General features: G+C 36.8%; 1 protein-coding gene across 1 annotated transcript; it reads right to left on the reverse strand.

The window, feature by feature from the left end:
• Positions 1-24,548: 24,548 nt before the first annotated feature.
• Positions 24,549-26,353, reverse strand: LOC149247755 (putative leucine-rich repeat receptor-like protein kinase At5g63930). The gene is made up of 2 exons (XM_089455928.1): positions 25,258-26,353; positions 24,549-25,141 (listed from the first exon to the last, which is right to left on the reverse strand). Exons 1-2 carry the CDS (start codon positions 26,351-26,353, stop codon positions 24,771-24,773), a joined length of 1,467 nt encoding a protein of 488 aa, XP_089312054.1. The 3' UTR covers positions 24,549-24,770.
• Positions 26,354-26,702: the final 349 nt, after the last annotated feature.

Consider the following 26,702-nt stretch of genomic DNA (forward strand, 5'->3'; position numbering starts at 1 on the left):
TAATAATGTTTAATGTTCTAGGCTCATGTCAAATATTTTGGCCGATTACCTGTGATTTGCAGCGTTAAACTCTCTATCAGAGGATGGAATTGCGCGTTTAGAAATCAATTAATTTTTGCAGCTTCTTCGAATGTTCTTCCAAGCTGGAGAAAGGACAACCTTTCAATAAGTCAATCCATGTAGCTGGGAAGGTGTCCACTGCAGTAGTTATGGAAGGTGGGTCACATCGATTTCCCTGCCATATAAAGTCTTGTCTAGTCAACTTTCCAATGAAATAGGCAATATCGTTGCCTTGAGAAAGTCAACCTTTCCGACAATATGTTATCCAAGATGGTTCCTGGTCACATAGCCAGCTTCACATAGCTTCGAGAACTCAATCTCGCCAACAATTTTTTCATGGGCCCGTAAAGTGCAGCCTACAGGTTTGAATATTAGACAAACAATATGTCAAGTATTATGGGTTACAAATAATTGTTGGGATTTTTACAATGGATATAAAGCTTCGTGGAATTGTATATTTTGCTCACTAACTGTCGTGTTGTTCCATATACTCTTTGGTGTCACTCAATAGGTTTGATTTTGAGTCTGGCTCAAATTTCTCCAATCACCATGGTAATTTGATTTGGCCCTCACCCAAATTAGTCCATGTAGTTATGTATTTGTTCCAATTCCCATGGTAATTTGATCTTAGGTCTCTGCCCAAACTACTTTGATCTTGAGCCTCGCACAAATTATTCAAACAAGTCATGGATTTTCATTTATTTATTTTGTTTAGAAGAAACATACCTTCCATGGGAGATCAAAAAGTATAATCCCTTGGTTGCATAGTAGCACATTTGATAACTTGAATAACTTGGTTGGGAATAAACTCTATATCTTAGACCTTTAAAATATCTTGAAACTTAACTAAATCATATTTCAATATGGTCAAACAAACTAAAGGACAAAACATACCATGTAATACCATTAGACACATCTAGTATGGAAACTAACCCAATATCTAATAGTAGAGCTTCCTCGGAAAACATATTCGCCATGGCATTATTTTCCCCATATGTATGAAGAGCTTGCACATCATCGCATTATTTCCCCTATATTTATGAAGAACTTGCACATCATCATATTGCTCTTGTAGCTAGCGGATTTTCCTTTGTCATGATTCTAAATGAAGGACCATTAAGGCAACTCTTCCAATGAACTAGTCTACAAGGACTTTGGAATCCCCATACAATTTGAATACTTCAACATATGTCCAAAGGGAAATCCTCATGGCACACCACATAGCAAGGAGTTCAACTATGAAATTGGGTCGTGGCCTATACCTAGTTTGTATTAAATCATTAGATTATGGGAGAAGAAAATGACTATATCTACATCACAAACACCTGTTTGACTAGCTCAATCAAAGAATCCCCATACTATACCAATTGGAAGCTCCATATATTCGATAAGCTTGATCTTCTTCCCTTTCAACAGTTTCACTTGCTCAAGATAAGACAATTTTGCATTATGTGCAATAAATTCAGAGAAAACTACAGAGTCTTCAAATAGACAACCGTTTTTCCTAACCAAATTCCCCACAATACAAAGATTGGAAGGAATTTAAGGAAAGAGGAAATAAGCCTTTGATTCCAAGTTCAGAGACACTCTTTAACCGAGCTTCCATTCCAACAGGAATCATGGTTAAAACATGAGAAAACTATCTTCCAAACATAAATTACAAAAGGACAATGAATAAATAAATGAACAATAGACTACTCTTTCATTCAACATAGAACAAATAATCCAAGACCTACCCAGCCTTGCTTAACAAGAATATACCAAGTCAATATTTTTCCTTCCAACAACAACCAAAGGAACAACCCACATTTAAGGGGGCGTTGTCCCTTCCATAGTAATATGTGCCACCATTTTGAAGAAGCAAGAGGATTATATTGAATAAGCGCATCATATCTAGGTTTGGCTATTATAATTCAACTTTTTTTATCTTAGACCACTTGATAATGTCACCTTCCTCTTAGTTAATTACAATACTAACTTACCCAAAATCAATACAGAAGAGCTCCATTCTCAAGCATGATACAAGCATAAAGTTTGAGTTGAAAGCCACTCTTGACTATTTGAAGCGACATCTACCTTCTTAGCAACATCAATGATAGTAATATAACCAGATGATTTAAAAACTCCACTAGCCTATAAGATAATTTATGGTGACCACCGCATCCTATCCACAGGTCATGACCAAGAAGAACTTTAGCCTTGTTCTAAATATTCCACAAAATCCATTTCTACAAAGCTTGTAGACCACTTACCAAATTCTTCCAAATCATAGAACCTCCCCTAGTCAATTTTGGCTCTTTCTTGATCCAACCTACAACCAACAAGGATTTCAAATATTTCACCATCGTTGCCAGACTCCACAGACTATTGTGAAAAAACATACTCCAACAACTCTTGACTACAAGAGCTAGGCCAAATCTCTCCATATTATGTAAGCCCCAACACCCCAAAGACTTTGAAAGAAACAAATTGTTCCAAGACACTAGTGTCATTCCTCTCCCATGCTTCTTTCCATTCCAAACAAAATGAATACATAACTTTTTTATAGCACCTAAAATATTTTTAGGAATTTTTGCTAAAGTCAACTAGAAGACTAATATTCTTTGGAAGGTCGATTTTATTAACGATCATATGGCCTCCCAATGAAAGCCATTAATTGCACCAATGAAAAGTTTGCTTTTCCACCTCTTTAACAAACTATGACAAATTTGCAGTTCAATAATTGTTAGGATTTACGAAGAAACCAAGATATTTAAAGTTGTCATTTAAAGAGCCAAACCTGAGAGGAAAGATTTCTTAGATCAAATTCACTTGGGATTCATCCAAGTTGTTGTTCAAACAAAATGATTTTTCCAAGCTTTCCTCCCTACCTGATGCCGCAGAAAAATAATGCAAAATCCCTTTAAATATTTTCCATTCCTCAACAATACCCAAGATGAAAAGAAAAACATTAATGTGATTTATCTCCATCTCCTAACCAAAGTCTACTCCTTTAATTTCACCCTCTAATTTTTCCTCCATAATTAATATACTCAATCCTTTAATGATGAGTAAAAATAGATAAGGCGATAAGGGACTGCCTAGATGAGTGCCATGTGAAAGTCTAGAAAAATATGATGGCTCACCATTAACTAGAACAACATAATTGGTTGTTCTCACACAACCCATTATCTAGGAAACCACATCAAAATTTAAACCAATCTAAAGCAAGATCGGCATGAGAAAGGATCAATCCACTTTATCATAATCTTTCCTCAACTTTATCTTCATCATAGTAGCTAGAATATTTTTACATCTAACGGAGTGCATGTCTTCGTGAGCAACCCATTAGCATCATGGATCTGTTTTGGAGAAGAATTTTGAGAAAAGATTTTTGTATTTGTGCAGAAGCACACCACAGAGAAGGATACCATGTAGAAAACTTAGGGAAGGGTCAATGCGTCAAATGTGAGAAAGAATGAATTATGTTAGGCTTAGGTTGTGGGTTTTTCCCCATGGTAATAGTTATCACCCATAGTGAAAGTATGTTGTTTGTCAACTTTGCACCCTAATGTAAACCTATAAATAGATAAATCCACAATGTAATAAGGAACCATGCATATGTGATAGACACAGATAATTTAGTATTCTAATCATGTAGTTGATTTTCTGTAAAGGTTTCAAACTATAACAATTAATCTATTAGGCTTGTGAGGCATGACAATTGGAATGTAATGGAGAGGTTGCAATATTAATGAATATATTTTTTTATTCCTATGTCTGTGCATAATGTATTGAACTATTTTTGTTTATGTTTTATATTTTTGATGAACATAATGGATTTACTATGCAAAAAGGTGTATACCTAAAGTTTTGGTTTTAAATGACTAAGATATTGGGCAAAGACTAATGAAAAATGCAGAACATAAATCTCCTTCATCACTACATATCTATCTAGGGTCCTATAATCCCTCATATATGCCTTGGGTGAGACTTCACCTACTAATGGGTGATCCCGAAAGGACTAGTGTATGAGGGGTATTGTTGGCTATTTCACATTGAACACAAGTCTGCCCTCCATGCTCCAACAAATGGTTTTTTTGCTAGGACCAGGATCCATGATTGAAGGGGATGTGGAACAAAACTAAAGAAGAAATAAAATAGTGGGTAAATTGAATTCTTCGTTATTATAATTGAGTGGTTTCTAAGACTATCAGAAAAGGTTGGAAATTGGTGCTCTATTGCACCATAGTAATGGAATCGAGAAATAATATGAAGAATAAATTTTGTGAGTAACAAATTCCCATGTGCAATTGATTTCTAGTTAGATAGCATATTGGAAGGTTACATTGTTGATTTTTCAATTGAAGGCACTCATTCATATAATGCAACTAAGAGAGAAATTTTCAAGAGATAGTGATGAATTTTCTTGAGATCATTATTCACCTAGATAAAGATGTTATTGTATGAAAAAGGAGTAATGTAACTGAAATCCAAGACAAAGATTGGTTGTTTTGCTTTGCACGCGATGGGGAGACTAGGGGTTCATGAGTGGGTAGCCTGAGGGAATGAGGGTGAGGTATACAATAGAGTAAGTAAAGCACAAGATGAGCTTAGGATTTTGATACATCAAAGATATAAAAGCACAAAAGATAAATGAAGGGTTAGAGAACATACATCGACATAGGACGAAAGCACAATGGAAGAAGACAACAGAGTGTTTCGCAATGGAGCGATATTTTCACACAGTAGTGAAGTAAGAGATAGGTTTGTGTTGGAACCTGATATAGATAGAAGGATAGTAACAGAGTTTAGAAAAGGAAAAATAAGGCAACACACTGAAGATTGGGAAGAAGGAATAAGTGCAAAACACCTACCCAATTGTGTTTCATACATAGAATATAGCAAAGAATTACACCTTGGAATCAACTTAGAATGATAAGAAACAATGTATCATAGTAACCTTGTGTAGGCCATGTCCTGCATCAAACTCATGACCCCGCACACATCACCAAACCAAGAAGTAAGATCATCCAGTAAGTTGTTGTAGTTAGTGAGAAGAATAGTAAAGATGGTCAAGATAATGGAAGTAGTCATATAGAATCCAAGGTACCTTTGAATTAGCCAAAAGTATCACATATAATAAGTGTGTAAAGAACCATGATGGACGTTGATCCTTCCATGTGAATGCCATATTTTAACGATGTCAGGTCAAAGAATCCTCAGAAACATCTTCTTGTGTTCAAGGAAACATACATTGTCAAGTAGGTGCAAGATGAATAGGGAAAATGTAGAACAGTTGGAGACCACTTTTAGGGATCACATGTTAACCTGGTATATGAAATTCAAAAATATCATGCTAGGAGGACAAGGTATATCATTGGGAGACATCATGTAGGATTTGCTAAAGGAGTTCCAAAAACCAAATGTGGAGTGTAAGTGTATTGCAAAAGTCAAGGAGATTTAACGAATGTTAGCGAGTTATTATGGGAGTATGATCAATGGTTTACAGTTTTCATGGATTGGTTATTGTTTCCAACTCTATACATGTAGCGTAGAGAATGTTTTATTGTATGTTTGTTGTTGCATACATGTGTTTCATTAACTAAATACAAATTTGCTACACAACTTGAAGCTTTATGAAATACTATCAAGTTAGAATCATCCTTGATAGGTAGTGAAAATAACGTAATGATGGTGCAATTCCATTTGAAACTAGAAGCTTTAAATATATAGCTGGGGGACACTATATGCAAGGAGGGCCATTATAAGAACGAGTTTGCAAATATGCAACATACATTTCCATAGGAGCTGTGAATCCATTAACACATGATTGGTACTATGACATTGTTAATTTTTCTTAGGGCTATATTGTTCTTTGCTTTGATAATTGCATTTCATTATTTCCATATTAAACTTACCCCATAACATCATATCATCATTCAAAATTACAACATTATTTAACAATATATGCAATTATGTAGAAAGAACAACATCATCATTCATACAATGAAACATAAAGGAACAATAGAAGAAAAACATTCACACATAGAGACACCAGGATTGGTCAGAGACTAGTCTGGAAAAACCCACTTTGGGGAAAACCCTTTTAAATTCTTCTCCTTATTAGATTGTCATTGAATGATTCAGTAAAAGAGAGTAGAATGATCCATATCTTCAATCATAGACCTATCCAACAAAATCATCTAAACAATATCCATAAGATAAACCTAACAAAGATAATAACCAAAACCTTGCTTTAGATGCTTGTTGTCAACTATAACTATCTTTGGTCAACTGCCAAACACTGCGGTCAACTGACAAAAACTTCGGTCATATGAAAAACCAAACCCTAGGTCCCAACCACACGGATGATGTGAAGTGTGTGTAACTCAAAGGCTTCAACCGCACAAATGAGCCAATCTGCGTGTGGTTTTAGTCAATATTTCTTTGTGACATGCTTTCAAGGATGAGACCCAAAACCCTAAAATAGAGATGTGAGCTTCATCTCCTGCAATTTAACGTTCGTGTGAACCCATTCCTCCATGGACATGCCTCAAGCCTATGTGAGCCAAAAATAAGAAAGAGAATAGAAAAATTATCCAACATTTTTTTCCAAATGAGGTAGAGGTCACTTGTATTTATAGCCTTCCAAGGGTGTCCAATTTGTTTTAGGGCCATCTTGATCAAATATGGACATGTGGGATTTTAAATCAAAAACATACTTTCCCTTGTCCAAATTGAGCACTTCAACAGTCAAAATTGGTCCCCTTGAAAAGAGTAATCTGATCCCATGGTTGGAATTTGTCACAGAGCTACCAAAGTAATAGGAATGAGGTTTGTAAAGTTTAGGGACATATACTAGTTCATCTTATCCGATGATGTAGAAGTATCAAAAGTAGGTTAAGGGACTATTATATGACTTTCGCAAGTTAGTAGGACATGATATACATACTTTTCACACATTAAATTTAATGAGAGAGCACACCACATATACACAATAGGTACAAGAGGTAGAAGGATCTGAAGTTGCGACACCAATCTATAACACACCTACAATATATAATCTAAGAATATATCAAGGGATGTAGGGATGAGGATATGGATTGCAAGGTAGAGGTAGAAGAGGATTTGGAAGAGGAAAGAGCCTGGTAATTTTTTATAGCTATAGGAAACTAGGATACATTACACGAGACTGCTCTAACCCTTGCATAACCTGTACCTATTGCAAAAAATTGGACCATGCTACTGAAGACTGTCCTCAACTTATTGTGAAGTAGCATGAGAAAAAGGGATAGATGGTGTAGACGATAGCTACTGAAAAGCACACTTATCAAACAAAAATAGGATAAATTTGTTGGCATTATGATGCATGTGTTATCCTTGATGCAAACTCACTTGTAACAAAATTCACATGTCATTTCAGAGGTGACAAAATGAATGAAACATAATACCAGAATGATGGGTCAAAGGCTTATAGATCAAAATCAGAAGCTTGATACGAAAAATTGTTGGAATTATGAATTAGGTGTTGTCCTTGATGACAACCTACCTGATGAGTTTTCCTTGATGACAACCTATTTGATGAAATGGAATCCTACTTGATAAGTTTTCTGTTGATCTACTTGTTAAAGGTATAAACAGGTTGTGCTTACAGATGTGATATAATGCATGGCAGTTCAAAGGAATCAGTTAAGAGGAATGATAAAGTTGGAAGTTGGAAGTTGACATATATATGTATTGATATATATATGTCAATAAATATATCCATAATCTTTGTAATGAAGCAGGCATACGATTGCAACACGTGGTTCCTTGCACTCTATAGCAAAACGGGGTGGATGAGAGGAAGAACAAATCTTTGAAAGAGATGGCTAGTTGCATGTTGCATGCAAGATTTCTTCCATCAAAATTGTGGGATGAAGCTATCAACTATTCTTCATACATCTAGAAAATATATCCTCATAAATATGTTACTGGAAAAGCGCCTTTTGAGGCATGGACTAGCGTGAAACGTGAAGTCAGTCATTTTCGCATTTTAATATCTTGAGCATGGGCCACATTCCTATAGAGAAGAGAAAGGCTTTGGAGCCTCAAAGCAAGGATTGCATGTTAATTGGATGTTCCAATGAATTCAAAGGGTACAAATTGCTTAATATCAAAGCTGAAGAGCTTCGAAAGGAGCATAAAGTTTGAAGAAGATCCTTTGCATGCACCAGTAGATGAACTTGTTAGAAAGTTATCCTCACCACAAGTTGATGAATATGAAAATAATAGTCGAATAATATTTCTAATGTAGATGACCTTTGCCTGCGACACCTATTAGACTACTAATTTTTAAACATGATAATACTGTCTCATGCAATTCAAAAGATTCTCGACAATGTTCAGCACAAAAGTGACACAACATGAGTGATTTATTAGATGATCTTACTACTAGACTTTAGTTTGAGGAAGCTCCACAAGGAGATCCATGCATGCATTTGATCCACAAAATTATGCGAAAGCAACTGGGCATCCTATGTGGGAACCAACTATGGATGGTAAATACAACTCTCATTGAGAACTAGACTTAGGACCTAGTTCCCCTACCTTCCAATCATAAACTTGTTAGATGCAAGTGGGTTTACTGAAATAATCAAGCAGTAGATAGCCAAGTTAGTCAATATAAATCATGTTTGGTGGCCAAAGGTTTTCCACAGGTACATGATGTTGACTATGATGAAACCTTTTCTCTAGTGGGAAAAATGGATTCTATTTGGCTAGCTCTCTCCGTTGCAACAACAAGTCAGTGAAAGGTGCATCATATCAATGTGAAGAATTCCTTTCTTCACTGTGATTTCTAGGAGGAAATGTACATGGAGCAGTCGCAAGGATGCATGCAATATTCATCTCTTATATGCAAACTAAAGAAATATCTCTATTGCCTCAAGCAAAAACCTAAATCCTAGTATGCAAAGATGGATTCCTATTTGTTGTATCAAAATTATGTACACTGCAAATCTAATTTCAAAGTTTATTTTCTAAAGAAAACTCACTCTATGTTGATCATAATACTATATGTCGATGTTCTTTTGATAATAGGTAGTTCAATTTTTTCCATTGTTGAGATTAAAATTGTATTGCATAATTTTTTTTTATGACAAACATGGGCTTGCTCAATTTATTCCTTGGACTAGATATCAATTAGAATGGTTCTAGGATTACCATTTCTCGGACAAAGCATGATAGAGATATTTTGGCATGATTTCCCTTGAGTGACTGCAAGCCAACAACCACACCTTTTTTTATTAGGGATAAAGCTTGAGGATTGGAAAGATGCACCATTGGTTGATTACACATTGTCATGTTAGTTTGTGGGGAATCTTCTTTATCTCACACACTCCTCTCCTAATCTCTCATATGTTGTGAGAGTAGTTTCCCGATACATGCAGAAGCCATATGAGTTCACTAGAAAGTTGAAAAGTACTTCTTTGATATGTTAAGGTGGCAACCACCTATGGGACTCATTATGCAACAAATTGTTCTTTAGATCTCATTGGGTTCACAAATTTAGTCTGTGTTGGCGACAACCTTGATTGCAAGTCCACCTCCATCTATGTACTTAGTTCAGGATCCAACCCCATTTTTTGGCCAAGCAAGAAGCAGGCTACCATTGCTTTATCATCATTAGAGGCTGAGTATAGAGGAGAAGTAAATGCCGCTATTCAAGCCATTTGGTTGACACATTTCCTTTCTGATCTTGGTATCATTTTCCATCATCCAACTGTCATATGGTAAGATAATTAGAGTACACTAAAGGTTTACAAAGATCCAGTGGAGCGACAACGAACTAAGCATATCGAGATCCACATTCACTACATATCATTATAGCATCATATCATTATTCAGGTTTATGAAATTATTCAACAACATATGCAATTATGTAGAAAGAACAACATCACCATCAATACAACGAAACATAAAGGAACAATAAAAGAAAAGCATTCACACATAGAGACACCAAGACTGGTCAGAGACCAGTTTGGCAAAACCCACTTTGGGGAAAACCCTTTAAAATTCTTCTTCTTATTAGATTGTCATTTAATGATTCAGTAAAAGAGAGTACAATGATCCATATCTTCAATCATAGACCTATCCAACAAAACCATCTAAACAATATCCATAAGATAAACCTAACAAAGCTAATAACCAAAACCTTGCTTTATATGCTTGTGGTCAACTATAACTATCTCTGGTCAATTGCGAAACACTACGGTCAACTAACGAAAACTTCGGTCATCTGAAAAACCAAACCCTAGGTCCCAACCGCATGGACGATGTGAAGTGTGTGTAACTCAAAGTCTTCAACTGCACAAATGAGCCAACCTGCATGTGGTTGTAGCCGATATTATTCTGTGACATGCCTACGGCTGAGACCCAAAATGCTAAAATAGAGATGTGAGCTTCATCTCCTGCAGTTTAACCTTCATGTGAACCCAGTCCTCCACGGACATGCCTCAAGCCTATGTGAGCCAAAAATAAGAAAGAGAATAGCATAATGATCCAAGATTCTTTTTACAAATGAGGTCGAGGTCACTTGTATTTATAGCCTTCCAAGGGTGTCTAATTTGTTTTAGGGCCATCTTGATAAAATATGCACATGGGGGATTTTAAATAAAAACCACACTTTCCCTTATCCAAATTGAGTGCTTCAATAGTCAAAATAGGTCCCCTCGAAAAGCGTAATCTCATCCCATGGCTGGAATTTGTCACTGAGCTACCAATTTACATGCATGAGGTTTGTAAAGTTTGGGTAATATACCAACATCTTATCTGATGATGTAGAAGTATCAAAGTTCGGTTAAGAGACTATTATGTGACTTTTACAAGTTAGTAGGACATGATATACATACTTTTCGGGCATTAAATTTAATGAGAGATCACACCACATAAACGCAATAGGCACAAGAGGTAGAAGGATCTAAAGATGCAACACAAATCTATAACACACCTAGAATATATAATATAGGAATATATCAATTGATGCAGGGATGAGGATAGGGATTTCAAGGTAGAGGTAGAAGAGGATTTTGAAGAGGAAAGGGCATTGTCATTTGTTATAGCTATAGGAAACTAGGATACATTACACGATACTGCTCTAACACTTGCATGACCTGCACATATTGTAAACAATAGGACCATGCTATTGAAGAGTGTCCTCAACTTATTATGAAGTTGCACGAGAAAAAGGGATAGACGGTGTAGACGATAGCTTCTGAAGAGCACACTTATCAAACAAAAATAGGAGAATTTTGTTGGCATTATGTGCATGTGTTGTCCTTGATGTAAACTCACTTGTAACAGAATTCACTGGTCATTTCATAGGTGATAGACGGAATGCAACAGAATACCAGAATGATGGGTCAAAGCTTTACGGATCAGAATCAAAAGATTGATACGGGAAATTGTTGGCATTATGAATTAGGTGTTGTACTTGATGGAAACCTACCTGATGAGTTGTCCTTGATGACAACCTATTTGATGAATGGAATCCTACTTGATAAGTTTTCTGTTGATCTACTTGTTAAAGGTATAAACATGTTGTGCTTAGAGATGTGATAGAATGCATGGCATTTCAGAGGAGACAGTTCAAAAGAATGATAAAGTTGTAAGTTTGAAGTTGACATATATATTTATTGATATATATCTCAATAAATATATCCATAATCTTTGTAATGAAGTAGGCATACAATTGCAACACGTGGTTCATTACACTCTATAGCAAAACGGGGTGGATGAGAGGAAGAACAAATCTTTGAAAGAGATGGCTAGTTGCATGTTGCATGCAAGATTTCTTCCATCAAAATTGTGTGATGAAGCTATCAACTATTCTTCATAGATCCATAAAATATATCCTCATAAATATGTTACTGCAAAAACACCTTTTGAAGCTTGGACTAGCATGCAACCTGAAGTCAATCATTTTCACATTTTCAGATCTTGAGCATCGGCCACATTCTTATAGAGAAGAGAAAGGCTTTGGAGCCTCATACAAAGGAATGCATGTTCATTGGATATTCCAATGAATTCAAAGGGTACAAATTGCTTGATATCAACACTGAAGAGCTTCAAAAGGAGCATAAAGTTTGAGGAAGATCCTTTGCATGCACCAGTGGAAGAACTTGTTCGAAAGTTACCCTCATCACAAGTTGATGAATATGAAAATAATATTCGAATAAGATTTCTAATGTAGATGAGCCTTTACCCGTGACACCTGTTGGACCACTAATTTTTGAACATCAAGATAATACTTTCTCATGCACTTCGAAAGATTCTCGACAACCTTCATCACAAAAATGGCACAACATGAATGATTTATTAGATAATACTACTACCTGACCTCAATTTGAGGAAGCTCCACAAGCAAATCCATGCATGCATTTGATCCACAAACTTATGCAAAAGCAACTGGGCATTGTGGGAACCATCTATGGATGGTAAATACAACTCTCATTGAGAACTAGACTTAGGACCTAGTTCCCCTAACTTCCAATCATAAACTTGTTAGATACAAGTGGGTTTACCTAACTAATCAAGCAATAGATGGCCAAGTTAGTCAATATAAATCATGGTTGCTGGCCAAAGGTTTTCAGCAGGTACATGATGTTGACTATGATGAAACTTTTGCTCCAGTGGGAAAAATGAATTCTATTTGGCTAGCTCTCTCCATTGCAACAACAAGTCAGTGGAAGGTGCATCATATCAATGTGAAGAATTCCTTTCTTCACTGTGATTTCTAGGAGGAAATCTACATGGAGCAGTCATAAGGATACATGCAATATTCATCTCTTATATGCAAACTAAAGAAATATCTATATGGCCTCAAGAAAAAACCTAGATCCTAGTATGCAAAGATGGATTCCTATTTGTTGTATCAAAATTTTGTATGCTGCAAATCTAATTTCAACGTTTATTTTCTAAAGAAAATTGACTCTATGTTGATCATAATACTATATGTAGATGTTCTTTTGATAATAGGTAGTTCAATTTTTTCCATTGTTGAGATTAAAACTGTATTGCATAAGAAATTTGTTATGATAGACATGGGCTTGCTCAATTTCTTCCTTGGACTAGAGATCAATTAGAATGGTTCTAGGATTACCATTTCTCAGACGAAGTGTGCTAGAGATCTTTTGGCACGATTTCACATGAGCGACTGCAAGCCAACAACCACACTTTTTTTTATTAGGTATAAAGTTTGAGGATGGAAAAGACACATCATTGGTTGATTACACATTGTACTGTTAACTTGTGGGAAATATTCTTTGTCTCACGCACTCCTCTCCTGATATCTCATATGTTGTAAGAGTAGTTTCCCAATACATGCATAAGCCATATGAGTTACACTAGAAAGCTGAAAAGTACATCTTTGATATGTCAAGGTGGCAACCACTAATGGGACTTATTATGCAGAAAATTGTTCTTTAGATCTCATTGGGTTCACAGATTTAGACTGGGTTGGCGACAACGTTGCTCGCAAGTCCACCTCCATCTATGTACTTAGTTTAGGATCCAACCCCATTTGTTGGTTAAGCAAGAAGAAAGTTGCCATTGCTTTATCATCATCAGAGGCCGAGTATAGAGGAGAAGTCACTGCCGCTATTCAAGCCATTTGGCTGAAGCATTTCCTTTCTGATCTTGGTATCATTGTCCATCATCCAACTATCATATGGTGTGGTAATTAGAGTACACTAAAGTTTTACAAAGATGTAGTACAGCGACAATGAACCAAACATATCGAGATCCACATTCACTACATCAAAGAATTGATTCACAATGAGGTCGTCGATTTGCAATACTATTCCAATTCTAAGCAGACTGCCAACTTCTTCACCAAGACTTCCATTGAGAAAAAGTTTCACTTTTTGCGAGATCATCTTGAGATGAATGACGCAACTGCATAAGAATTGTCGTTTCTTTCAGTTTTGCATTGTATTTTGAGGCGGGGGGGGGTTTCTTCCCCCTAGTATTTCTCTCTTTCATGTTTCATGCATATTAAATGGGTACCTAAAATGGCCTTGTTGTGGGGACTCATCAATCTTGCATCATACTCAACTGAGTTATGCTTAAGGGGTCATGTTGGTGTACCTGCACATTAGTTAGCTTTAGTTAGCTTGAGAGCCATCATTCTGTGTCACACACATTAGTTAGCTTTAGTTTTTATATGTGGTGTATGTTGGAAATAATACTGAGAGGGGGGGTGAATCAGTATTATCAAATTCTTTTCAATATATCTTCCTTATCTATACTTTGAATAATTCTTCAAATATTGATCATTACTTTGTATGTCAGAATCATAAAATAATGAGCAGGAACAAGAAAAGCAAATAGTCACACAAAAGAACACCAGATATAAGGTGGAAACCCAATGTGGGTGAAAACCACCTGCTACAATATCTCTCTATCTTCTTTTAATAAGAAACTCCTTTTACAATGATTTTGTACTGGTGCAGTCCTTTACCAGTACGCAGGCTACAACCTACAGAGAGCTACAACTCTCTCTCTCGTTTTCGAGTCTCTCCTGGAAGGGAGCTACAACCCCCTACTTCTTTTCTTTCAAGGACCACTTTTCATTAATTTTCAGACTGGATCCAAGAACATAAAAAAAAAACCATCAACTACACTTGCATCATCAATCTCTGATTTCACCAAAGCCAACACGCATACAGATCTGCAAATATTTCCTTATAACTTTGCAGTTGTTCCATACATCAGACATACCCAGATCATAACATGTGTAAAATAAAACATGCATCAATAATTCAGACCCAGATTATTAGATTTATAGATCAAGCGTATGCTACATATCACAGATCAAAATCATATAGAGATACCACTATTCCAGCCTTAAGATTTTGACGCATCAATAAAACTTATCCTTCTCCTTACGCTCAGGTTCCTTCTTCATTCAAATCCAGATCTGCACCATAACCCAATCACAATATTCCAGATCTAGCACTTTATCAGATATTCAATAATTCAGAAGACATTTTGTCAAATGATCTCCTTCCTCTTTTATAGCCTTAGTCCTTTCTCAATACCACGGTCCAAAACCATAGGATCAAAAAACTGTTGGACTAATACCATGAACCAACCATGAAAGTGCGTGAGATCAACACTTTTGGATGCAATACCACAGGCTAAAACCATAGGATCAAAAATTGTCGAACTAATACCATGAACCAACCATGAAAGTGCGTGAGATCAACACTTTTGGATGCAATACCATGGGCCAAAACCATAGGATCAAAAACTGTCGAACTAATACCATGAACCAATACTTGGGATCGACACTTCTGACGAGGTACCATGGTCCAAAACCATAGGTTCAAATACCAAGGACTAACTACCATGGACCGAAGGTAAGTTCTCCAACATATACGCGCTTTTCCTTGCATGAAAGTGTGTGAACTTTTTCTCTACATGCAATACCACGGACCAAAACCATAATAAACCAATACCACGAACCCAATACTTGGGATCAACACTTCTGACGAGGTACCATGGTCCAAAACCATAGGTTCAAATACCAAGGACTAACTACCATGGACCAAAGGTAAGTTCTCCAACATATACGCGCTTTTCCTTGCATGAAAGTGCGTGAACTTTTTCTCTACATAACTTTTCTCTGCATAAAAGTGCATGAACTTTTCTCTACATGAAATAAACTTTTCTCTGCATAAAAGTGTGTGAACTTTTCTCTACATGAAATAAACTTTTCTCTACATATAAGTGCGTGAAATTTTCTCTACATTATAATTTATTATCTAAGATGAGTGGGTTTCCATCAAGTACAACATATGTATCATAAAGCCAACAATCTCCCCCTTTGGACTTGATGGCAACAACAACCAATCACTCTCCCCCTTTGACATCAAGGGCAAAGGGTTATGCTCCCCCTAAGAACATGCTCCCCCTGACTATAAACCAAATCTGCAAAGAAGAACCATAATCCATGACCATGAAAGAGATAGAGACGTATTGCAGCAATATTCAGACCAACATCCATGATCTCCTTCTGTACTTCCTCCATAATGCCAACAATGCATGATATGCTCCCCCTGAACCTGTGCCATTCGATATTTGACCAATCCGCAACCCAGCACATGTACGCATATACTTCAGATGAACCTTGCGTACAACCAACAATCAGAAGAGATTCAACAACAAGATGATGCATCAACAACCCATAGCTTTTGCTTGAGGTATTCAAAGGTCTCCCTAGGCAATGGTTTGGTGAGTATATCAGCAACCTGTTCCTTAGAAGGAACATACTCCAACTTGACCTTTTGTTCAAGCACTTGTTCCCGGAGAAAGTGATGCTTGATTGGTATGTGCTTGGTTTTTGAATGCATGACTGGGTTCTTTGAAATGCTGATTGCACTTGTATTATCACATAAGATGGAGATGGGTGGTGTACAAGTGATTTGAAAATCCTGTAAGGTCTGCATCATCCAAAGGAGTTGAGTGTAGCAAGAGGCAGCAGCAACATATTCTGCTTCAGCTGTAGACAAGGCAATCGAACTCTGTTTCTTGTTGAACCAAGATACTAATGTGGAACCCATAAAGAATGCACCACCACTTGTGCTCTTCCTATCATTCACGCTTCCGGCCCAATCTGCATCAGTATAAGCATGAAGTGTGAGACCTGTATCTCTAGGATACCATAAGCCATAATTTTGAGTCCCTTGAAGATATTTGAAGATTCTCTTTACTGCCTGAAGATGAGTTTCCTTTGGATTTACCTAAAATCTTCCAAGTATTCCCACTGCATGCATGATGTCTGGTCGGGTGCCTGTCAAATAAAATAGACTTCCAATCATAGATCTATAGGTTGGTTGATGTACTGCTGCTGATTCATCATTTGCACTGAGGCTACATCCTGTGACCATGGGTGTACATACTGGTTTTGCATCTTCCATGCCATATTTCTTCAAAATTTGCTTGAGATACTTGGTTTGAGACAAGAAGATCCCTCCTTCCTTTTGTTGGATTTGCAGGCCGAGAAAATATGTCAATTCTCCAAGCAAGGACATTTCGAATTCTTTCTGCATCACCAAGGCAAAGCTTTGACTCATAGATTCTTCATTGCTGCCAAAGATAATGTCATCTACATACACAACAAGTATCAGCAATTTGTCATTTTCAATTTTTATATAAAGATTGCTATCTGCTGATCCTTTTGAAAAACCTTGTTGATGAAGATATTTGTCCAAACGATAGTACCAAGCCCTTGGAGCTTGTTTAAGACCATAGAGAGCCTTTTTCAATCTGCATACAAGATTTGGATCATTTCCAAGAATGAAACCATCTGGCTGCTCAATGTATACTTCTTCTTCTAAGTCTCCATTCAGAAAGGTTGATTTCACGTCCATTTGAAATACTTTGAGCTTTTGAAAGCTTGAGAGAGCAAGGAACATTCGGATGGCCTCAAGTCTTGCAACAGGAGCAAAAGTTTCCTCAAAATCTATTCCTTCTTGCTGCGCATACCCTTTACAAACAAGTCTTGCCTTGTTTCTAATTACTTCCCCATTTTCATTCAACTTATTTTTGAAGACCCATTTTGTCCCTATAACATTCTTTTCCTTTGGTCTAGGAACCAACTCCCAAGTGTTGTTCTTTTCGATCTGATCAAGTTCTTCATCCATTGCTTTGACCCAACATTCATCTTTGCATGCCTCTTTTACATTTTGTGGTTCAGTGGAGGAGAGTAATGCCAAATAGCTTGAAGCTTCTGCAATTGTTCTTCTTGTTTGTACACCTACTTCTTTCTGCCCCAAAATCTGAGATTCTGGATGATTCTTCTGAACGTATCGGGATGGAGTCTTCTCTTCTATCCTTATCTGTTCCTCTGGTGCTTCTTGAGGTTCTTCTTCTTCATCATTCTGTCTTTGAGGGTAGTCTTCATCTTCTTCGATATTTTCATGATTTACTTGCCTAGGAATGTATCCCTTTTCAACAACCACTACATCAATGCTATCAACAATTCTTCCAAGTCTTTTATTGTAGCACTTATATGCTTTGCTGTGTGGAGAATAACCAAGAAGAATGCCTTCATTTGCTCTAGGTTCAAGTTTGCCAAGTTGCTCATCAGTATTCTTAATATAGCATTTGCTCCCAAAGATTTTGAAGTGCTTTACCGAAGGAGTCTCACCATACCAGAGCTCATGAGGAGTTTGAGTGCTGTTCACTCAGACATTTGTTTTGTTGAGAATAACAACCGCAGCATATGCGGCTTCACCCCAGAAAGTTGCGGGAGTTCCAGACTCATCCAGCATAGCACGAGCCATTTGTTGGACTGTTCTGTTCATCCTTTCCACCACTCCTTTTTTCTGAGGAGTTCTAGCTGTAGAGAATTCTCTTCTTATCCCATGTTCTTCACAGAAATCGAAAAATTCATTTGAGGTAAACTCCCCACCTCTGTCAGACCTGAGGCACTTAATTTTATAACCTGATTCATTTTCAACCAAGGCTTTGAAGGATTTGAATTTTTCGAATGCTTCGTCTTTGTGCTTCAAAAGTCCTAACCAAACAAACCTGGAGAAATCGTCAATGAATAATATCAAGTATTCTTCTCCTCGAGGTGACCTCGTCCTAAAAGGACCAAATACATCTGTATGGACTAGTTCAAGAGGCCTGCTGGCTGATCCTTCCTTCTCCGGGAAGTTGGTTCTGGTTTTCTTACCAAACTGACATGATTTGCATATAGTGTTGTCTAGAATTTTGATATTTGGAAGACCACGAACTGCCTGATATTTGCATGCCTTATTTATTTGTGAAAAGCTTAGATGCCCCAACCTCCGGTGCCATAACCAATGTTCATCATCCTTGCTCAAATAGCATTGTTGTTGTCCTTCTTCAAATATGTATAGATTATTTGGAGTTCTTCTACCTTTGACCATTGTTTTCCCTGTATCAAGATCACGAACGCTACATCCATTTGATCGAAATATTACCTCGGTTCCTTGATCACACATCTGACTGACACTCAGAAGGTTATGCTTCAAGCCATCAACATACAAAACATTTCCAGCTTTAACCTTTTCTTTTAACTGAGCTGTGCCTTTTCCTTTTATAGCTGTTGGAGTATCATTTCCAAAAGAAACTTTCTTTCCCTTTTCGAAAGCAAAATATGATTCAAGTTTTTCTTTATCACCTTTCATATGCTTCGAACATCCGCTGTCGATGTACCATAGATTTTCCTGTCCCTCTGCATAAAAGGCTATCCCACATCTTTCTGTTTGTGGTTCCTTTATTCTCCATGTTCTGGTGCTTGAGGCTTGTTCCTTTGTTTGCTGAAACCTGCTCCTGCATTCAGAATCTTCATGACCAAAGTTATTGCAAATAGAACATTCAACTTCATTTTCAAGAGCCGAAAAGTTGTTATAGGTCCTTTTTGTAATCCCGATCATACTTCTTTGTTTTTGAGCTTCTCTAGTCATGATTGTTTTATATGCAACACATTGAGCTGCTTTGTGACCAAAGTTATGGCAAGAGAAACATTGCCCATTGAAGAAACTTCTGCGATTATCAAATCTACCGGCCAAATGATTGTAATTTCTATTGTCATCCATTCTTGAAGCAAATTAAGAAGATTTTACCTGTGGCTGGTTGTAGCTTTTGTTCATCCTTAAGACAGATTGCCCCTGGTTTACCTGATAGTCTTTGTTTGTTCTTGATGTATTTCTTCCCTGCTTTACCTGATGATCTCCATTGTGCTTTTTCTCATTCCTTCTTGCTGCATCAAGATAACTCTTTGAGGTGGATGCTTGAGATGTTTCTCCATTATACCCCAGACATGTCTTGTTTAGTGGAGAAAGCTGCACATTGATAATCTCATCCAGAGTTTCAGATCCTTTGACAAACTTAAGATTAATAGCCTTTGTTTTCTCAATTTATTTTCTAAGGCCAACAATTTAACCTTCTAACTTTTCAAGATATTTTTCTTTTTCATCAATTTGAAATTGTAGAGTATCAATGATCATATTCTTTTCTTCTATACATGTCTTAGGTCTAGAAATCTCTTCATAAAACCTATCCACATCTATAGCATCCATGTAATCATCATCTTCAAATGCCATTAAAAGTTTATAGTCATTACCTCGTTCATCTTCATCACTATTTGATAGACCATCACTGTCTTCATGAGTGTAGTAGCTTTTCTTATTTGCATTCTGTTTCTTGTTCCATCTAATAGATTCCTTTCCCTTGTCGATCTTATCCTTATGAGGACATTTGGCAGCATAGTGACCTACTCTCCCACAAGAAAAGCATTTGAAGGGTAACTTACCTCTGAACCGTCCAGCACCCCGTTGAAGATTTCTGACAAAATTTGATTCTTCTTCTTCTTCTGACGCATGTCCTGATTCATAGTACTCTCCTTTACCTGAAGCCTTGAAGGCAGCTTCTTTCCTGTCAGATGGACCTCCTTTTCTCATTTCATAAGCAGTTAGAATTCCATGTAGTTGTGACATTTTAAGATGTTGTAGATTCTCCTTTTCTTCTATAGCAGAAACTCTAGATTCAAACCTAGGTGACAAAGATCTTAGAACTTTTTCAACCACAACGGCCTCTTTTATTTCTTCACCCAAATTTTTCATACAGTTAACAATCTCATCCACACGAAGAAAATAGTTAGCCACACTTTCATCATTATACATTCTGAGATTCTCATACTGAATCCTGAGGGTTTGAAGTTTTGCATGTTTTACCTGTTCATCTCCTTCATAGCTCAAAACAATCTTGTCCCATATTTCTTTTGCAGATTTATATTGCATAACCTTCACGAACTCAGATTGAGATAGACATCCTAGAAGAGTATTAACCGCCTTTGCATTTGTTTCATATTTCTTCTTCTCAGCTGAATCTGTAGGAGTAGCTGATGGAAAAGTATACCCTATTTCTATAATGTCCCATACTTCTGTACCCAAAGATTGAAGATAGGCAGTAACTCTTACTTTCCAATATATGAAGTTTGTCCCATCAAAAATCGGTGGCCTGATTGATGCATCCCTCTCGTAGTTGCTCATGATGTTAGATCTTCCTTCAAGCGATCAAGCTTCTTCAGAAGGACCTGCTCTGATACCAATTGTTGGAAATAATACTGAGAGGGGGGGTGAATCAGTATTATCAAATTCTTTTCAATATATCTTCCTTATTTATACTTTGAATAATTCTTCAAATATTGATCATTACTTTGTATGTCAGAATCATAAAATAATGAGCAGGAACAAGAAAAGCAAATAGTCACACAAAAGAACACCAGATATAAGGTTGAAACCCAATGTGGGTGAAAACCACCTGTTGCAATATGTCTCTATCTTCTTTTAATAAGAAACTCCTTTTACAATGATTTTGTACTGGTGCAGTCCTTTACCAGTACGCAGGCTACAATCTGCAGAGAGCTACAACTCTCTCTCTCGTTTTCCAGTCTCTCTTGGAAGGGAGCTACAACCCCCTACTTCTTTTCTTTCAAGGACCACTCTTCATTAATTTTTAGACTGGATCCAAGAACATCAAAAAAAAACCATCAACTACACTTGCATCATCAATCTCTAATTTCACCAAAGCCAACCTGCATACAGATCTACAAATATTTCCTTATAACTTTGCAGTTGTTCCATACATCAGACATACCCAGATCATAACATGTGTAAAATAAAACATGCATCAATAATTCAGACCTAGATTATTAGATTTATAGATCAAGCGTATGCCACATATCACAGATCAAAATCATATAGAGATACCACTATTCCAGCCTTAAGATTTTGACCCATCAATAGAACTTATCCTTCTCCTTACGCTCAGGTTCCTTCTTCATTCAAATCCAGATCTGCACCATAACCCAATCACAATATTCCAGATCTAGCACTTTATTAGATATTCAATAATTCAGAAGATACTTTGTCAAATGATCTCCTTCCTCTTTTATAGCCTTAGTTCTTTCTCAATACCACGGTCCAAAACCATAGGATCAAAAAACTGTTGAACTAATACCATGAACCAATACTTGGGATCAACACTTCTGACGAGGTACCATGGTCCAAAACCATAGGTTCAAATACCAAGGACTAACTACCATGGACCAAAGGTAAGTTCTCCAACATATACGCGCTTTTCCTTGCATGAAAGTGCGTGAACTTTTTCTCTGCATGCAATACCACGGACCAAAACCATAATAAACCAATACCACGAACCCAATACTTGGGATCAACACTTCTGACGAGGTACCATGGTCCAAAACCATAGGTTCAAATACCAAGGGCTAACTACCATGGACCAAAGGTAAGTTCTCCAACATATACGCGCTTTTCCTTGCATGAAAGTGCGTGAAATTTTTCTCTACATGAAATAAACTTTTCTCTGCATAAAAGTGCGTGAACTTTTCTCTACATGAAATAAACTTTTCTCTGCATAAAAGTGCGTGAACTTTTCTCTACATGAAATAAACTTTTCTCTGCATATAAGTGCGTGAAATTTTCTCTACATTAAAATTTATTATCTGAGATGAGTGGGTTGCCATCAAGTACAACATATGTATCATAATGCCAACAGTGTACATGCACATTAACATAGCATAAAGCACACTTAGATTTTGGTGAGCGTTAGTGCTTGCATGTAGTTAAGCTTAACATAGTTGATTTATGTATCGATTCTCTCATCAATATTGAGATATCGAATTCATTCTCTCTTCCAATTTTCCTTTTCAATTCTTTCAAGTTTATGAAATTATTCATCAGCTAGGTTCTTACCTATGCTGTAATAATTTTATAATAACCCTAAGTTCCATTGGTTGAGGTTGATGCGTGTACCTTTCATTGTAGCTTTGACGACTCTTGAGATTTGGGAAGAATATGTGACTATGGTTATCCTGACTTCACTCGGGACTCTAGGAGCCATCCAGATTAGCAACAAAATTAGCATAAGAGATGAGGTTGTACATGCAGTGACTAGGCTATCACAGGATGGTGAAGACTCGTCGCTCAACTTCTAGGAACAACCATGATGACTACAACAACTTTATTCATTAAATAATGATGTAATGTTATGCGGGGCTCATATTTAAAAACCCTAGGTTGCCAAACTTTGTTAAAATGCATCACAATATGTAATCATGTACGACACTCAATTAAAAACTGCAGGTATAGTTAATAATGCTATTGAGCATTTGTTGCATATGGAAACATGAACGCTATCGAGAGTTTGTTGTGTATGCAAATTGAAGAGCGTTTCACAAGCCCTGGGGGCACATAGGAGAATGCCAATAGGAGGACATTTCATAAGCCCACACAAATCGTGGTACATGTCAATTAACAAATGCCCTAGTAAATTTATAATCAAGTTTATAAATTTCATAATTTAAATGAATATATGATTTAGAAAGTAAAGAATTTAATTATGAAAATTGCATTATTGTTAACAAGAGAGTATTATGAGAATATGATGGCATCTTTAATTTTACACTATTAAATCAAAAGTTGCAGATTAAAAAAAATCAATATATAAAATTTTCATAAAGACCAGCATATTGAAGTAAACATAATAACAATAAAACGTTATACTAATGCTAATTAAATGCACTTTTAATTACAAAACTGTTTAATTATGTTAAACAACAATGTAATTAAAGTGATCTTCATCCTACAGTTTAAATACACAAAAACGTAATAAAAATAGAAAAGATGTCATAAGGTTTTCTATATTCAGGTAATGTCACAAGGTTTTCTATATTCAGGTACATGTCTCTGCCTCATATAACTATTTAAGCTCTTCAAAATAAGCATTCGTCGACAATGATGCAACACGAAGTAAGACAAGAATAGCATTATAGAATGTTCGGACAGATGTTACAAAAGATTATAAAAATAGAAGTATGGGTTCTGTAGATTGCTTCGTCACATGCTACTGCAGTTCAGGTAAAATAGATGAAACAATATTTTGGTTCGTCACATGCTACTGCAGTTCAGGTAAAATAGATGAAACAATATTTTGGTGTATCACACACTTATCAAGTGAAACTAAGCGGATGCCAATAATATGGATGTACTTAGAAAAAAGTGCACAGCCAAGTGTTAGGAAATGAGAACAATACTGCTAGAGAAATATACAAATGCATACATCAATAATATTAGGGACATCATGTTTTCTTATTCTAAAAATTTTAGAGGAAGGAAATAAAAATCTATATTGGTAAAATATTTGTAAACTTGTACACTTTAAATATAAATTATATTGCGAAAAAATATTATGGGCAAAGCTATATATTATCAAAATCTAGAACTCTAAAACCATTCATTGTAAATTGACTTTATCACTTTATTGCGGAGTCAGATTTACTGAACTACCTTAACACAATACAGAACTAAACCGGAGAATAGTAAGATATTTCAAAAATTAAATCATACTGTTATTTTCAATTATGTCAAAAATCACATCATACTTTTATTTTCAATCTAAAACCTTGATTTATAAAGAGGGACACTAGACGTTTATAAAAAGGGACACTAGACTAAATTACAAAAAGCGCTCTAGGCAAAACAAAAAGTGCAAAAACCGCCAAAGTAAATTGAAACTTTTACTGAGTCAAATTTAGCTTCACTAGCTTAACTTATCAGAAAGCGATATTTCTAAGATGTCCTAACTTATCAGAGAGCGATATTTCTAAGATTACAATCATACTGTTAATTTCATTCTAAGATCTCAGTTTCTGAAGGGAGAAACAAGTAGTGGTCAGACTGTGGCCGATTAAACATGCCAAGAACTACGTTCATGGATGGCCTGAGATTGGGTGCAGATCGAGTGCAAAATGTGGCAATCTCCATCATCTTCCTTATTTCATCTTTCACATTATTATAATCACTGCTACTTCTCAAATCCTTATCAACTATTTCATCCATTCTTCCTTCCTTCCCCTTCTTCGCAGCCCATGCAGGTAGATGTACAAACTCCTGACTGTCTTCTTCTACCACAGGAAGTTTTCCGCTTAACATTTCTAACAACACCACACCGAAGCTATACACGTCTTGCTTCGTCGATGCCTTCACTCCATACCCACATTCTACACATAACATTAATGTATTAGCGTGACATAGAATATGATGATCCCTACGATTACATTTCAAAACAAGAATAAATGCATGACGATCAAAGAGAAAACGCATGGAGATTTAGTACCGGGAGCAATGTAGCCATGAGTCCCTCCTAGGAGAGAACTTGATTCAGAATCTATTGATGAATTCTTCACTAGCCTGGCAAGTCCAAAGTCTGCGATGTGTGGTACATATTCATCATCCAGCAATATGTTGGCAGACTTTATGTCGCAGTGAATTATTGGAGGTTCGCAGTCTTGGTGCAGATATTTGAGTCCCTCTGCCACACCCACTGCAATGTTATACCGAGTCCTCCAGTCCAGCCTCTGATTAGGACGTTTCGATGCTCCGCCCACATATTCCCACAACGATCCATTGACCATGTAGTCACACAAAAGAACTATTACCTCATTCGTTCCATCATGCTCTGTTATCAGGTCCCGATGACGCAGGATGTTTTTGTGACGGGCGTATTTCAATGATTCGATCTCGTGCCTCAGACTGCGATATTGAATATTGTCCTGATGATGATTTGATAATTTTAAGCATTTGGCAGCAAGGATTTTGTCCTGTCCTGGAATCATCACCTTGTAGACCATGCCGGATGTGCCAGAGCCGATGACGTAATCATCACTGAAGTTGTCTGTAGCTTCCACTATATCTCTGTATTTGACTATACCGAGTTGTCCATCTCCTGAAAAAATAGTACACTTGTTGTGTCTATTACTGTTCGGCTTTGACGCTTTTAAAACGTATAGCAGTGCAAGCATGAGAATAGTTAGGGTCCCAATACAGGCAACGGTAATCCCTGCCACTTCGGCTGAGCTTACTTCTTCCTTTTTACCTTCTACTTCTGAATTCGAACAATTGTTCCTTGTTGGTGGTCCGCAAAGGCCTGGATTACCCTCAAATGCATTCTGCGGGCCTTGTAAAAATGCCCTTAATGAAGGAATGGTCCCTGTGAATAAGTTGAAAGAGAAGTTGAAATGATCCAGGCTTATCATATCTGTGAGAGATTGAGGAATATTACCAGACAGGCGATTATGAGAGAGGTCCAAGGATTCAAGTAACCTCAAGTTTCCTATCAGAGGAGGAAGAGATCCCGACAGATTGTTCCAGCTTAGATCCAACCCATATCTGAGACTGGCTGCAAGCTTTCCCAACTCCAAAGGAATGGTCATGCTCAGTTTATTTCTAGCCAGGTATAGTTCGCTTAATTGTCTGCAATACCCCAGGGAACTGGGGATCCTTCATGTTAATGCGTTTACACTCAAGTTTAATGTCAGCAGATTCATAAGATGGCCCAAGGCTGCCGGTATGCTTCCTTCCAACGAGTTTCCGCTCAAATCTAAAACCTCCAAACTAATTAAGTTCGCTACTTCTGGAGGAATGGTTCCACTGAGATTATTGCGGCTCAAATTGAGCTTTCCCAGATTTCTCAACTCTCCTATCTCCGGAGGAATGGCACCACTCAGATTGGTGTGGACAAGGAGGAGATTTGTAAGGTTCTGCAACCGTCCAATGGAAGAA

Source organism: Pinus tabuliformis, chromosome 7 (assembly GCF_031772625.1).
Source record: "Pinus tabuliformis cultivar Carrire ecotype Pingquan chromosome 7, CPIR1, whole genome shotgun sequence".
Lineage (NCBI taxonomy): Eukaryota > Viridiplantae > Streptophyta > Pinopsida > Pinales > Pinaceae > Pinus > Pinus tabuliformis.

Coding starts and splice junctions, on each gene's coding strand:
- LOC149247755 (XM_089455928.1), bottom strand. CDS start 26,353: ATGACCATTCCTTTGGAGTTGGGAAAGCTTGCAGCCAGTCTCAGATAT. Junction 25,142..25,257: donor TCATGGCTACATTGCTCCCG/GTACTAAATCTC, acceptor TGTTATGTGTAG/AATGTGGGTATGGAGTGAAG.